Here is a 13,685-nt window from a genome sequence, read left to right on the forward strand (position 1 = left end):
TGAAGAGAAAATATGCAAAAATAATTTTGAATGTGGTGAAGACCTGTGAGCAGATCCTGCCTATGGAGATATCAGGGATTCAACATATTTTTATGATAATATTTCATTGCTGAGCTTTTGAGAAAAATATTTACTGGTATCTTACACTTTGAAAATATTGAACATAAATATTAGAGTTTACCTGAGCTCATTCAATCAGTGAACTTAATAACAGAAACAGCTCTGACTCACTAGAGAAGAATGTTTTTCTACCCTAAATCAAGATTGTGTTTTTATCCAAAATCTATAGTCTTGCCCAGAATGTTTATAAGGATGCAAATATTGTGTGGGATTTTTTTATTCTAATGAATATTCATATTAGTAAGAAGATGTTTTAAGAAGAAAAGCACTGTATTTTCTAATCAGTATTTCCACATAGCATGTTGCTACAGTATTATACAAGCTTTGTAAATTAATCAAGTAACTAGTACCTGACTTAATCTTTCCTTTTTGTACTGGGCTGTAGAGTGAATATGTTCCAGCTCTTCTTTCCCAGCAATTTTTCTTTTGAGGCTGAACTGGACTCTGTATGGCTCAGAATATTGAAGAATCTTAAGTGCATCTTCATATTTGATGTTATCAAAAAATATTGTGGCGCTTAGAAGCTGATCACCTGCAAAAAGAATCAGACATCATGTCAATTAGTTTGTATTTTCTTGTGATTTTTCAGAATCTGCTGAATTAATGTTCATACAAGAGAAAAATATTTAACAACTTCTATTGATTTACAATATAAAATTATGTTCACAGACTAGAATTACAGAATAGTTAAGGTTGAAGGGACCACTGGAGATCATCTAGTCCAACCACTCTGCTTAGGGCAGGGTTAATGACAGCACCTTGCTTCAGTCTGTGCGCAGTCAGGTTTTGAATATTTCCAAGGGTGGTGACTCCATAACTTCTCTGGACAATCTGTTTCAGGGTCTGACCACCCTGCCAGTAACAGTTTTTTCTTATATTTTTTTAGACTTTGGACTTCTGTTCTTGATTAAATCACTATTTATCGGAGTTTTGTGGCAGAATATTTTGTAGAAGAATGAAAGGCAGGTTCTTTGTGAATGTAATAATGAGTTGTTTTTTCTCTCCATTTTAATTGTGTATATACTACTTTCTATATAACCTTTTCACTATTCCAGTGAAAATTTGATTTTTTTAATGGTATTCAAAACAATTCACATATTGTTAATAATTAAGAAACTTATCTTGGAAATTATTAATATGGAAAGGTCATAATATTAGTTGGCTTGGCATCTTCTATTTCTATTATCTAAACAGATGACAGATCAGGCAGGTATCTATATACACAGAGATATATGCCTGATTATTATAAAACTTAAAAAAAAAATAAATTAGAAAATCAGACTGTACCTTCTCTCAGACTAAATACTTTTGAAGCAGGAGACTCCTTAAGTACTTTTTTAATAAATATTCCTTCATCTCCTCCACCTGTCACGCTAAAACCACTAGCACCAGCTTCCACTTCTGTTTTCAAGGTCACTTCCATTGTCTCCTAGATGTAGAAAAAGGTTTGAATTTATGATTACTCATTTGTATTAAAGTATTTAAGATTGTACAATGAGAAAAGTGAGAGTTCTCAGGTGTATTTTCAGTGGCTTAAGAAAGATTATCTAAAGCAGACAATGTACTTGTTCAGTGTGAGTCAAGTCTGTTCTAAATTAAATTAAGCACATGTGTTAGGTCCTTGCTGCATCAGGGCCACAGGGAAAATAGATTATAATCTGAATATGTGAAACATATGGAAGTTTATAGGGCTGAAAGTCTGCATTTTCTGTGAAGATGTTAGGCACCTGAAATAGAGTCAACAGGCCAGAAAAGTCAGAATAAGAGTCAGTACTGTACTATACTGAAACCAGAGAAGACTAAAGAATGTTGAAAAGAATAACAGAAGGACCACAAATAGGGCAAGTAAGTGTTTATACCTGCTTGTGCCCCAGTGAACAATTTTTGAAGTTCCTGGCCAAACCAAGTCTAAAGTGATTCTTTGCCCATTTGTCCTTTCTGTCTACCCATTCACACCTGCATAACAGACTTTACTGTTTTGCAAACCATACACCTAAAACTACTGAGTGTTTTTAGACTGACCTGTGGATGACTCTGTTTTGATTTGTCTGTAGAATATTTTTTGTTTTCTTCTTGAAGCTGAAAAATAAATTTCAATTGTTTAGTGTTAATAATTAGTTCTGTTCTAAAGTTCAACAAAATGCTTGATTTAGACCAAGAACTGAGGCTGACTTTAGTGGCAACATAGTTAAATTTGGGATATACAAGTAAAATGTACAGTGTTAATGATTTAACTACATAATCCCCAGTAGTAAATTAGATGCAGGGCCTCCCTGACTTGTACCAAAATTTGAAGGAAATGAATGCCAGAGAGCAGTTGCATCAAGACATTGAGATCTTTTCTCAAGTAGCATATTTCTCATGCTTTCATCTTTGTGAACAGCACACGTTTTTCATTTATTTGATTTCAGCATGAACTTCAAAACATTGACTACTTAACACGAGTGTGCTAATTAATTTTTTTACTTTTGAATAATGAATAGATACGGGTACTTTTGAAATATGTATTAGATTCAAGTAAGTTAAATATTTTAACTAGGAAAAGTGTTATAATTTTTTGGCACCTTGTGCCCCAGGTACCTTAAAAATGAAGTCAAAAGCTTTTTTTTTTTTTTTTTTTTTTGCCAAGAAAAAAGAACACAACCAACAACAAATCAATTAAAACAAAACAAAGACAAACAAACAAACAATCATCAATGAACATGACCCTTAATGAACATGGCAGGGAGGGAGACAACACATCATTGTATATGGCATTTGAGCCTTGGCTTGTTGTAGGGGCTGAAGTCCTTTCAATCAATCTGATAAAGCCATGCTCCTATGAAACTTCAGTGTCTTGCCTTTAAATATTCTTCTTCTATGGAATATTCATAAACTGGAGAGGAACCCTGTGGCCTTGGACGGATGTCTTCTACTGCCACTTCATTAACCTGAGGAAAAGAAATGAGTGGTGGAAAAGGCACAACCAGAGTTAAGCAGTGACCCAATTTTTTAGGAGAGATTTTCATATTAGGCACAGTCTCTTTCTGTGTACACATCTTTTATTAGCAACGGTGAATACAGAATAATGAGTAGCTCTTTCCTTTGTTCAACAACAAACATAATGCTCATTTAAGGATGCTATTCAAGAACACGAGGGACAGACTCCAGAGCGACAAAAGTGCTGGTAGAGTGACTGTGGTTTTCTTTACAAACTGTATGCATCAATGGGCTGAACAGACTCAAAATACTAACAGATCAGTTAGTGACAACTGAAAAAGGCTATAACACTGCCATACCCTGCTTTATTTGCAAGGTTAAACTTTGCATCTTGCAACTTCAGACTTTATTGCCATCTATAAACAAGCAAATCATGGGAGAGTCCCACAACAAGCTTTGCTGACAATCATCAGACTGTGGGAAACCAGCAAAAACTTTAAAGAAATGTAATTGTAGTGAACAGTCATGTCCTATTTTGCTAGGTCTTGGTATTAAACTCATGCTGGTGAATCATGGTCAACAGCAGATCACACCATGTTGAAGCATCATTCCGGCTTTTGAGCTGGCGGACTAATCCCAAGCAGAAATACTACAAGCTACAGTATTTCTGATTTGAAAAAGAATCACAAGCAAGACCCAACTATAAAAAAAAAAAAAATAATAAAAAAAAAAAAATTGAAGATCCCAATTTCACAATGCAATTTAAAACAACAACAACAACAAACCAAAAACTCACAGAATCTTCTTCATCTTCTGCATCAGCATCAGCATCTCCCGGAGGCTCTGCCGGTCTCAGCTGTCGTCCAGAACCTGAAAGCAGCACACAGGTTGTGGGTGTCCGTGTGAGCCTTGCAAAGCACAGAGCAGCGAGCTTCCAAACTGAAGCAACCCCGAGCAGCACTCCTGGAAAAAGCGTGCAGCCAGCAGTAGGAAGGCCTGCTTTTGTTTAAATTCCTTATCTCAGATCGCATTAGGGTGATTTTTCCAAAAATACCAGACATGTTCATATCCAGAAACATAAAGGCTTTTGCAAAATAAAATGAAAAAATCAAAGAAGGAAAAAGAAGAACTAGAAGATGGCCTGACTTTTTGCTTATTGACTACCAAGGGGGCTTAAGGTAGGCCTGGCAGGGTTTTGGCAGTGGGGTTGCAGGGTGGTCTCTGTGAGAGAAGAGTGTGACTGTCCTATGACAGATGCAGCTGGTACCAGCTGGTTCCAGCTGGTTCCAGTCAGTGCCTGCTGGTTCCAGATGATTCCAGATGGTTCCAGATAGCTTGGTAAGGCACGGGACATATCCACTCCCTGCAATGCTAACCCGATCAGAGGAGTTTCTGGCACCTCTGTGAAAGCAAGTTTAAGAAACAGCGGTAAACACCGAGAAAGAAGGAACAATGCTAGAGGAGGAGGAAGAAGCAGAAGAACACACCAGAGCAGGAGGAGAGAGGAGACATGGAGAGCAGGAGAAACACCAAAGCAAAATTGCAGCTTGAGTAGGAGCTGAAGTAAAAAGCTGAGTGGGCATGGAAAGCAGGTTTGATTCTGATGGGTGGAGGAACCCACACTGGAGCAGCTGAGTGTGAAACAAGGAGCTGAAAAAGAAAAGCAGCCCCAATCTGCTGACCCCTACCTCCCACGCAGCCCCTGGCCTCCCTGAGGTGAGGGGACTGGAGACCAGAATTTGTCTGGAGGGGAGCTGAGATGTTTTTCCCAAGTGTGTGTTTGTTTGTTGATGGTGGTTGTTTCTTTCTTTCTTTCTTTCTTTCTTTCTTTCTTTCTTTCTTTCTTTCTTTCTTTCTTTCTTTCTTTCTTTCTTTCTTTCTTTCTTTCTTTCTTTTTCTTTCTTTCTTTCTTTCTTTTTTCTTTTTTAAAATCATAATTGGCATTTAAAAGTTTAAAAGTTTGCTAATTGGCAATATATTAAAGTGATTGAAATTCCCCACCTAGAAACTTTTCCTTGACTGTGATAGAGGTCTTAAGGGAGTAAGCATCATGAAGTTTTGATAGTCATAAAGACTCTGCTTTTATGGTTTTTAAAAGAATTCAGGGCAGAGAGGAGAAGGAATGAAGGAGAAGGGCCGTTTGAAAATATGATTCTTTTGAAATGTCTGAAGTTGAGCAACAAAGAATGAAAACAGCATGAATATATTATCTTTTTTAGCGATCTGGGTTTAGCCAGTAGATGACAGTGTGGCCGAGTTACACAGTCCCTGATGCACAGGATATTCTAATACATACATAAGTCTTGTCCTGATGATTAGACCTCTTTCCTGTCTCCATGACATATTGTTTTCAAGGCATCAGGCTGTCTCTCTCTCTCTCAGGACCAATTCTGCATAGTTCTGGCTCTCCTAAACATATCCCCTGGCTTAAAAATATGCTTGAATACTAGAGAAGACAGCCACAAGCAAAATTGTGTGATTTGTTCATTGTCTACTTTAAATGAAGAATTCTTGGCTGGAAAATGACATTTTTGACTTTGGATATTGCATGCTGTGTGTGCAGACAAGCTGGCATGTCTTCTGTATGCATGCAATCACTCTACAAGTTGCCAAGCTCTTGTTAAAATGGCTGTGATTTTGATAGCCTTTTTACATAGTTTGCTGATCTCCTACATTTCTTTTTTTTTTTTCCTTGACTTTTTTTTTTTTTTCTTCTACATATGATATTATTTACTATAGGCAGGCTCATAAAAGATCTGTGCCATGCGATCAGTGATGGACCACTTCAATAAGATGAATGGTGATAACGTGCTTCCAGTGGGAATGTCCCATGTCAGTCTGGGGGCCAAATTTCCAAACTTGACTGAACAGAGGACACCTTACCCATGTGTACATCTTCTTAATCATCTCTCCTACGGTATTTTAGCTCCAGAGAATTAGGATCAACTTAGAATGTAGTGGGACTGACAGACCTTGCCTCCTTTAGTATTCACAGGACTAGTTGTGACCCCTACGATGGACAATTCCAGAAAATGGTCTTAATACAGGCCCTAATTCAGATTAAAGATGTTTTGATTTTTTTTCTTCCAAAAGCTCTAGCATTTGCAATTTTCAGAAACTCGATAAAATTGGAAAATGAGCATTTATATGTGTATTTATATGAACCTGGTTTTAGGCATTTCTACTTGAAATTTCTGGAATTCATTCATGAAACTCTTTACCACATTTATTTTAATGAGTATCATATGGGGAGAAGAGCTGCAGGACTGAGGTTTGATTGTTTAATTTGCTTAGTGCTTCTAAATATTCAGGTGCCAACAGCAAATTTTATGGCTATTACTAAAATTCCAAGAAATTGTAAGGACTTAGGCTTGTGGCATTGTCGTATTTTTCACTTGGGAAAATCCCACCCACGAGCTTTGAAGTCCAGTAGAATGACTTAACAGAATAGTACTTGGATTGCTAGAGCTTTTGCACTTTAGTGCAGCACTTTAAGGCTAGTTACAGCATTGATCCCTGGTGGCTGCCAATGATTTGCTACTGGAAAACTGAAAGGAAAGAATTATCTGGGAGGATTTTTGGACTGGTTCACTGCTGTTTCTCTTGTTTTACTCTGGTGTAACTTTAGTGGCATTTTAGCTGTCTAGAACAGGAGCAATGCAAGTATGAGGTTCTCCAGCTAGGGGCTTATAGAATCATTTAGGTTGGAACAGACCTCTAAGATCATCCAGTCCAACCATTAACGTAGCACTGCCAAGTCCACCATTAAACTATGTCACTAAGCACTACATCTAAATGTTTTTGAAGTCCTCCAGGGATGTTGACTCAACTTGGTAGCCTGTTCCAATACTTCACAACCTTTTCAGTAAAGAAGTTTCTCCTATTATCCAACCTAAACCTCCCCTGGAGCAACTTGAGGCCATTTCCCCTCATCTTATCACTTGGTGCTTGGGAGAAAAGCCTGATCCCCACCTCACTATTTCCTCCTTTCAGGTCATAGTAGAGTGCATAGGTCTCCTTTGTAGATCTCCTTTGTAGGTCTCCCCTGAGCCACCTTTTCTCCAGGCTAAACAACTGCAGCTCCCTCAGCTGGTCCTCATAAGACTTGTTTGCTAGACCCTTCACCAGCTTCATAGCCCTTCTTTGGACATGCATCAGCACCTTGATGTCCTTGTAGTGAGGGCCCAAAACTGAACACAGTACTCAAGGTGCGGCTTCACCGGAGCTGAGCACAGAGGGACAATCACTTCCCTAGTGCTGCTGGCCACACTATTTCTTATACAAGCCAGGATGCTGTTGGCCTTCTTGGCCACCTGAGCACACTCCTGGCTTGTGTTCAGACAGCTGTCAACCAATACCCTAAGGTCCCTTTTCACAAGGCAGCTTTCCAGCCACTCCTCCCGTAGTGTATCATGGGGTTGTTGTGCCCCAAGTGCAGGACCCAGCACCTAGCCTAATGGTCTGCACTAGCTTGAATGTCCCTGTATAGTTTGCACAGTTGATTTATCTTGCCATCCAGCAGGGCATATCCTATAGGTTCTAACAGAGGAAAAACTCTAAAAACCAGTTACTTTAAACTAAGTATGCAAAGAATGATTAGGTGACCAGTACCTTCACAATCTTCCTGTTACTAAGACTGTGCTATCCCTAAAACCCAAGAGAATTAGATCATCACTTTCTGCAATGAGACCTGAGCACTTACTTCATATCAGGATGACATTTTAAAGCAACAAATTACACTGCTAAATATTGTTCAGTGTGGTGGGTAAAAGCCTCTACTCATCTTGTGTAGGAAGGGAAAGAGTCCTCCTGTGAAAGCCCTTACTAAACTGCTACCTTTCCTAAATGGTAATAGCAGGATGCTTTCCTACAAAAAGGAGCAACGAACTACAGGGCAAATGGAGATGCAGCTGAGATTACATGGAGGGACATCAGCTACATAAATGACCTCCCTTCCCGAAGCTTCATAATTAGGGCCTTTGCAACCATCTGATTTCCCCAGACTCCGTGTGCTTGTATATTAGTTCTCCTCTCTACCACAGTCAACCTATACCAGCAAAGACTTCTTGTACCCCTCATTCCCACTGTAGAGTAGGTATAAGATTTGCTTTAGATTTTTTCCCTAAAAGCAATATCTATAAAAGAGGGGAATTACAGTACATTGATGAATTCTGTTTTCAGCAAAGCCTTCTTTTTGTTTATAAAAGACTGTGCCAGTAAACTATAATTTATATGCATGTCATTCTCATGCCCCAAATAGTAACGATGCCAACATTTTATAGGTTTTAACTTTTTTTATATAAATCCTGGACAACCAGTGCTTTGTTCAAAATGTTTTCATAAACAAGATGGAATTTACATCAGTGACTACTTCTAATAGCCAGTGAACTGACTTCAGAACAAGGGAATTTTTTGAAAGTAGGCAGTAGGAGTTACATAGAATGGAACATTTTCATATCATATGACTGAAAATTGTGTTTGCTTTCTAAAATACATTTTTAAATTATTATTATCTTTAATCTAGTAACCCAGCTGGGCAGTTTTGGGTAAAACTGCAAAAATGTAAAACCAATACTTTTTTTGGTGTGCACATTCTGTGGACAACAGTTTCAAAAAAAAAGAAAAAAAAAAAAAAGAGAGAAACTATAATCAATTTATATATGACAGTGTTATCTAATTCAAGGCAATTGGGTATTAATGTATTGTATAAACTGAACAGAAACCCAGCTTTAACTGTGCCACTGGTGTATAAATTTACCGTAATCTGAGTGCTTTAAAATCAAATTAGGAATAAAACAGCAAATGACAATACCGGGTATGATTATCTTCCTTTCTCTGCACTTCTTAAATTTGGGCTTTTTGCTTCTTAAGATTTCATAGTACAGATATGTTTGCATATGAATGTAGTGAATTTAAGAAGTCTGTTCATACTTTTTAAGTATACAGTTTTTCTTTGCATCAAGTCCTTAAACATTAGATTTCCTGCCAAAAGTGGCTTTGTTTTGTTTTGCTTTATTTATTTATTTCTGTGGAAGAGAACTATAATGCTGCTGTTGTCTTGTTTTCCCTGGGATTTTAATGTAGATTTGTTAAAATCAAGAGAAGTAGCAATTGTTGCAGTGCACATATTTTTGACAAAGATTAAATGCTTATTCTCAAGTAGTATTGTCACCAGAGAAGGTTTTCTCTTGCCATGTACTGACTGGCATGAATTATCCAACTTCATTTCAACACTGGATTTCTCTTAAATAGACAGAAACCTGAGCTGTGGTAAACATAAATCTTTAGGTGAAAACTTGTATGTTTTGCTCACTCATTTATTATTGTTTTTTAACATATGAAATCCACAAAACTGTGCCTTTTCTTTACTAGGATTTTGTTAATTACCATTTCTTAGCTGCAGTAAGAAACAGAGTTCTGTTTGTCCACTATTGATCTGGTCATGTGGAAATTAATAGCTTTGAGTCCATACTGAGTTAGAGGACTCATGCTTAGACATGCACAAGGCTGAGGCATCTTTAGATCAGGTCTTTTCTGGCAATGCAAAGCATACCCTGGGCACAGAACTTTATTAGCATTATTAACAAGGAGAAGGAGGAGCGAATAATTGTGTGACAAACAACAACAATAATAATTAACTATCAGTATCATCGTTGGCACTCTGTTTAACCCAGCAAATAACTTATATAAGTATGTCAGCAGTTTCATGGGGCTCCCTCATGTGTTTAATATCACGTTTTGTTATAAATAATGTTGTGCATCGCTGCCATCATTCAGACCTTCAGCTGGCATCAAGACCCCTCTGCCAGGGCAGTACCTGCAGCCATTGGGTGCCCACACCTGCAGACCTGTCTGTCCCTGTGCCCTCAGCCCCCCTGTCCCAGCCCTGTTGCCTCTCATGCATACGCTGCTGGTCACTGCTAATGCACTACTCCAGAATTGCTCCTGTTTTTTTAAATTGAATCCCTTTCTCAAAATTGGTAATGTGCCCTTCCTTTTTATTTATTTATTTATTTTTAAATTTCCTATTGCTTGTTTTCACTCACTTGTAGGTATCACAATTTCTTGGATTCCTTCTCTTCCCTCAGAGCTCTCACAGCCTCCTGAGCAGTGCTGCTATGAAGGCCCATAACCCCTTCTGATTCACTTCTCATATTTGAAATAGGGAATATTTAGAATATTTAGAATATTCAGAATCGTAGGTCCCAGTTCAGGAAAGCACTTGATAACAGGAACACTATGCACATGCTTGGCATTTAACATGGCCTCTCAAGAGCAATTTTTCTGATAGGTAAGTTCACCTGACTTCAGTTTACTAAGAGAAAATTTTCACTTTGAGCTAACAGGCAAAAAGGCAGCAATTCAAACATTTTACTTTTTCTTTGGCCTCCTCAGTGCTTTCCATATCTGGTTCTTCTTTGTTTCCATCTCCATCCATAGCCTTAATTATTTTGATGGTTTATTAAATTAATGCATACATCTTGCACTGAATTCTTTGGGTTTCTGAGGATATCGCAGGAGACTGAAGACTGATGAACAAATGTAGATTAACTAGCTGATTAAGATGTCATTTCAACTAGGCAGTGTCATCAAGTATATAAGCTATTGCATTCTTGTTTTAGTTTCCTTAAAGCTCTAATGGCTGAAAAACAGCCTAAATCAGATATTATTTTTTTTAAGCCCTCACAGGCAAAATTATAATGATCACAAAAAGACCATCTTTTCTATCTCAGCTACCATTTTCTGCAAATGAACATGATTTTTTGGCACTTAAAAAAATATTTTCACAATTTTCCAAAATCAGCCGTGCTAAAGATCTCTGGGCTCCAAAGGATGATTGTGTTCTCTCACTGCATGAGGGGCTTGGCTAGGTCAGTTCAGAGCAACCATCCTCACCATCCAAATCCTCCTAGGCAATTTGGAGGAAGAGTCACGTTCTTCCAAGCAAGCAGTGCTGTCTGTGAGGAAAATGACCCTGCAAGCATCACTTGGTGAAGATCAGACTCTGAAAGAAACTGCATATAAGCTCCTCTATGCATGCACCATGCTCCTTAAGGAAGCTGCCACAAGGCATTGCCAGTAAGCAGCCCCGACAATGCTGGGGAAAAGCATCAGCTGAAAACTGAGAGGTCCATTTTCTACAGAAATTTCCTAGTGCATTTCAGAGAGCTGGTTTCATTCCATTGTCCTGCGAGATCCCCTGGGCTGAGAGTTACAGCAACTGCTGGGCAGGGCCCCGGGGCACGGCAGGACCGCAGCGGGAATGCCGCGGCTGTCACTCTATCCGGGCAGGATCCGTGGCAGTGGGGAGATGCGGGCGCAGTGTCACGGAGGAGGCTGTAACATTACAGGAATGTAATGTTACTTCACTTGAACCCCTGCCAGCGAGACAGCGGGGGCACCCGCTCGCTCCACCTAGACAAACTAGCTTGTCAGCTCCGAAATGAACTACTAACAGTGGAAAAAGCAGCCGTTCTGCCTTGGAAAAAGTGATGCAGTGGGGAATATTGCCCCCCAGTTTTTGTGTTTCCCCTCTGCCCTGGGCTGGGAGAGGGATCCTCCCCACCAAGCCCTGAAATTCTTGTTTCCCTAACTGCTTCTGTGAAGACAAAAGGCCTAGCCTGTGGAATGGCAATACAGAGGCTGCATGCAGCTAGAGGGGTGTAACAGGCCATGCTGTCTGCAGGATGCTATCAGAACCAGTCAGGCCTGTGTCTGAGCTCTACTCCCGCCTTTGTTTTGTATCTGGTTTGGTAATGCCCCCTGGCTGCACTCTGTCACTTGGCTGCATATTTGTGCTGTGATGAATGTAACGCGGCCTTCGAGGCGAAAGCCGGGCCTCGTAGCACAGCGGAGCTGGAGGAGCGGCTACTCCCAAATAACCAATGTGTGAATAGTTTCCTTCCATTCAAGGCATGAACAAGATGTTTTGATTCAATGCCTTGGTATGTTAAGCTGCCCTTGTCGGTAGTTAGAGTACTTCATTAAAAGCCTTCAAATCATTTCATCTCAAAACCCTCTGAAACCAGAAAATATACGTGAGTTACAATCAACCATCTCCTTTCCTGGCCAGAGAGCTGTTTGTGAACTTAGCTCCTGCTTTTATCTAAGGGAACAGGCCACTGCTCTCCAAAGTACGTCCAAGTAAAGAAACATTTAGGGAGTTAAGGTTTCTTACACCCCAGACTGGGCTCTGTAGGATTTTATACAGCATTTTCTACAGGTTGACTAATATCAGGGAAGATGTGGAAGAGCACTGGCATCTAAGAACAGATATAAACACTACCATAAAAAGAGAAACTAGCAGCCCCCAGATGAAAAGGGGAGCGAATGGCTTTCCCGTGAGTGTGTGTATATTGATAAGCTCTGTCCACAGATTTAAAACTATTGAAAGCATGCCTGCTCACACTTTGCAACAAGAGCAAAGCCTTTCATGATACCAATCAGAAAGGAGCTCTTTATTTTTACAGACGTGCATCTTTCCTCTGATGGTAAAGGTAAACTTAATAGAATCCATACGGCATTTCAGACCATCAGAATAAAAGCACCCTGGTGGGGCTCCACACAGACTTTCTCAGCTTAAGTCATATTTAAGCAATAAAATCACAGGGGATTTTTACTTCCAAGCATTTTTTTTTTTTTGAATTGCCAATTTGAAGTTTCCCAGATCCTGAGTTAATGAGTTTCATCCAACTATCACCATTTTTCAAGTACTTGGCTGAAAATTACTGCTACACATTTACAGTAGTTCTTGTGATCTATATAGGAAATGTAATCTAGACAGATCCACACAAATCTTCTGATGCTAGAATAAAATATTTACTAAAATATTTTAATAGTCCAATATTTCACCTAATACTGAAAAAGAGCAATGTTTTATAGGAGTAACACAGTATTTGAAAATAAGCTCTCTACCAAAGTTTATTGTGACAACATCATTAGGATGATGTCCAAAAGAGACAGCAAAAGCAGGCAGCTATCTGAATTTTTCCCTCCTGATTTCTCCTTTGTTGTGCTGGCTAAAATACAGTTACAAATGGCAGGGTTAAAAAGGCAGCTGGAAAATGCTCATGGCGCCACCCAGACAACCTGAGGGTCAGTGCTGTTTCTCCCTGACCAAATGTCCTGTCTCAGAAGTAAAAGTTTTGCATTATCTCTGTAGTTTTAGTCTAATGGTTGCCTGGAGGGTAGGTGTAATGTCCTGGTCCGTGTCTCTGTGTTTGCTTGGTCTAGGCACGAATTTTCCTCTCTCTCAGGTTTTACGTGACAGAAGGGGTTTTCAGTGTGTGTTTTACTTCCTGCATGAATTCTCACGGTGTTCTGGTGTGTAATTATTGTGATGCTAATATGACATTAGGAGCCTGTCTGATAATTATCAGTTAGGACCTTTCTCCAGGACTACAGTGCCTCTATTCTCACAGTGTCAATAAGGGAGAGGCATCACTTTTTAGCAGTCATTATTATTTACATCCCAGCTCCTGGGCTGAACAAAAATTGCTTATGACCCTCGTGAAAGGGGCAAGTGTGGTTTAGAGATTCATAGCCAAATAAAGCAATAAAGACTGGTTTAATCCATTTTGATCCTCAACAGTTTTATCTCCTGGGACTCTCAACAATTTTATCTCTTGGGATATACTGCTTTGACT

The 13,685-nt window shown here is 39.1% G+C and overlaps 1 protein-coding gene across 2 annotated transcripts in view; it reads right to left on the bottom strand.

Annotated features, from left to right (window-relative positions):
- The window catches only part of AHNAK2 (AHNAK nucleoprotein 2), a 67,376-nt gene that overhangs the window by 25,373 nt on the left and 28,318 nt on the right, over window positions 1-13,685 (bottom strand). For both annotated transcript variants that reach the window (XM_084519652.1, XM_084519651.1), the window contains exons 2-6: window positions 3,836-3,909; window positions 2,961-3,050; window positions 2,143-2,199; window positions 1,408-1,549; window positions 471-652 (exon numbers count right to left, since the gene is read on the bottom strand). In XM_084519652.1, coding sequence (XP_084375778.1) covers window positions 471-652; window positions 1,408-1,543 — 318 coding nt within the window. In that variant the 5' untranslated portion in view covers window positions 1,544-1,549; window positions 2,143-2,199; window positions 2,961-3,050; window positions 3,836-3,909. The remainder of the gene's footprint in view (window positions 1-470; window positions 653-1,407; window positions 1,550-2,142; window positions 2,200-2,960; window positions 3,051-3,835; window positions 3,910-13,685) is intronic.

Source organism: Aythya ferina (assembly GCF_964211825.1).
Source record: "Aythya ferina genome assembly, chromosome: 5".
NCBI lineage: Eukaryota > Metazoa > Chordata > Aves > Anseriformes > Anatidae > Aythya > Aythya ferina.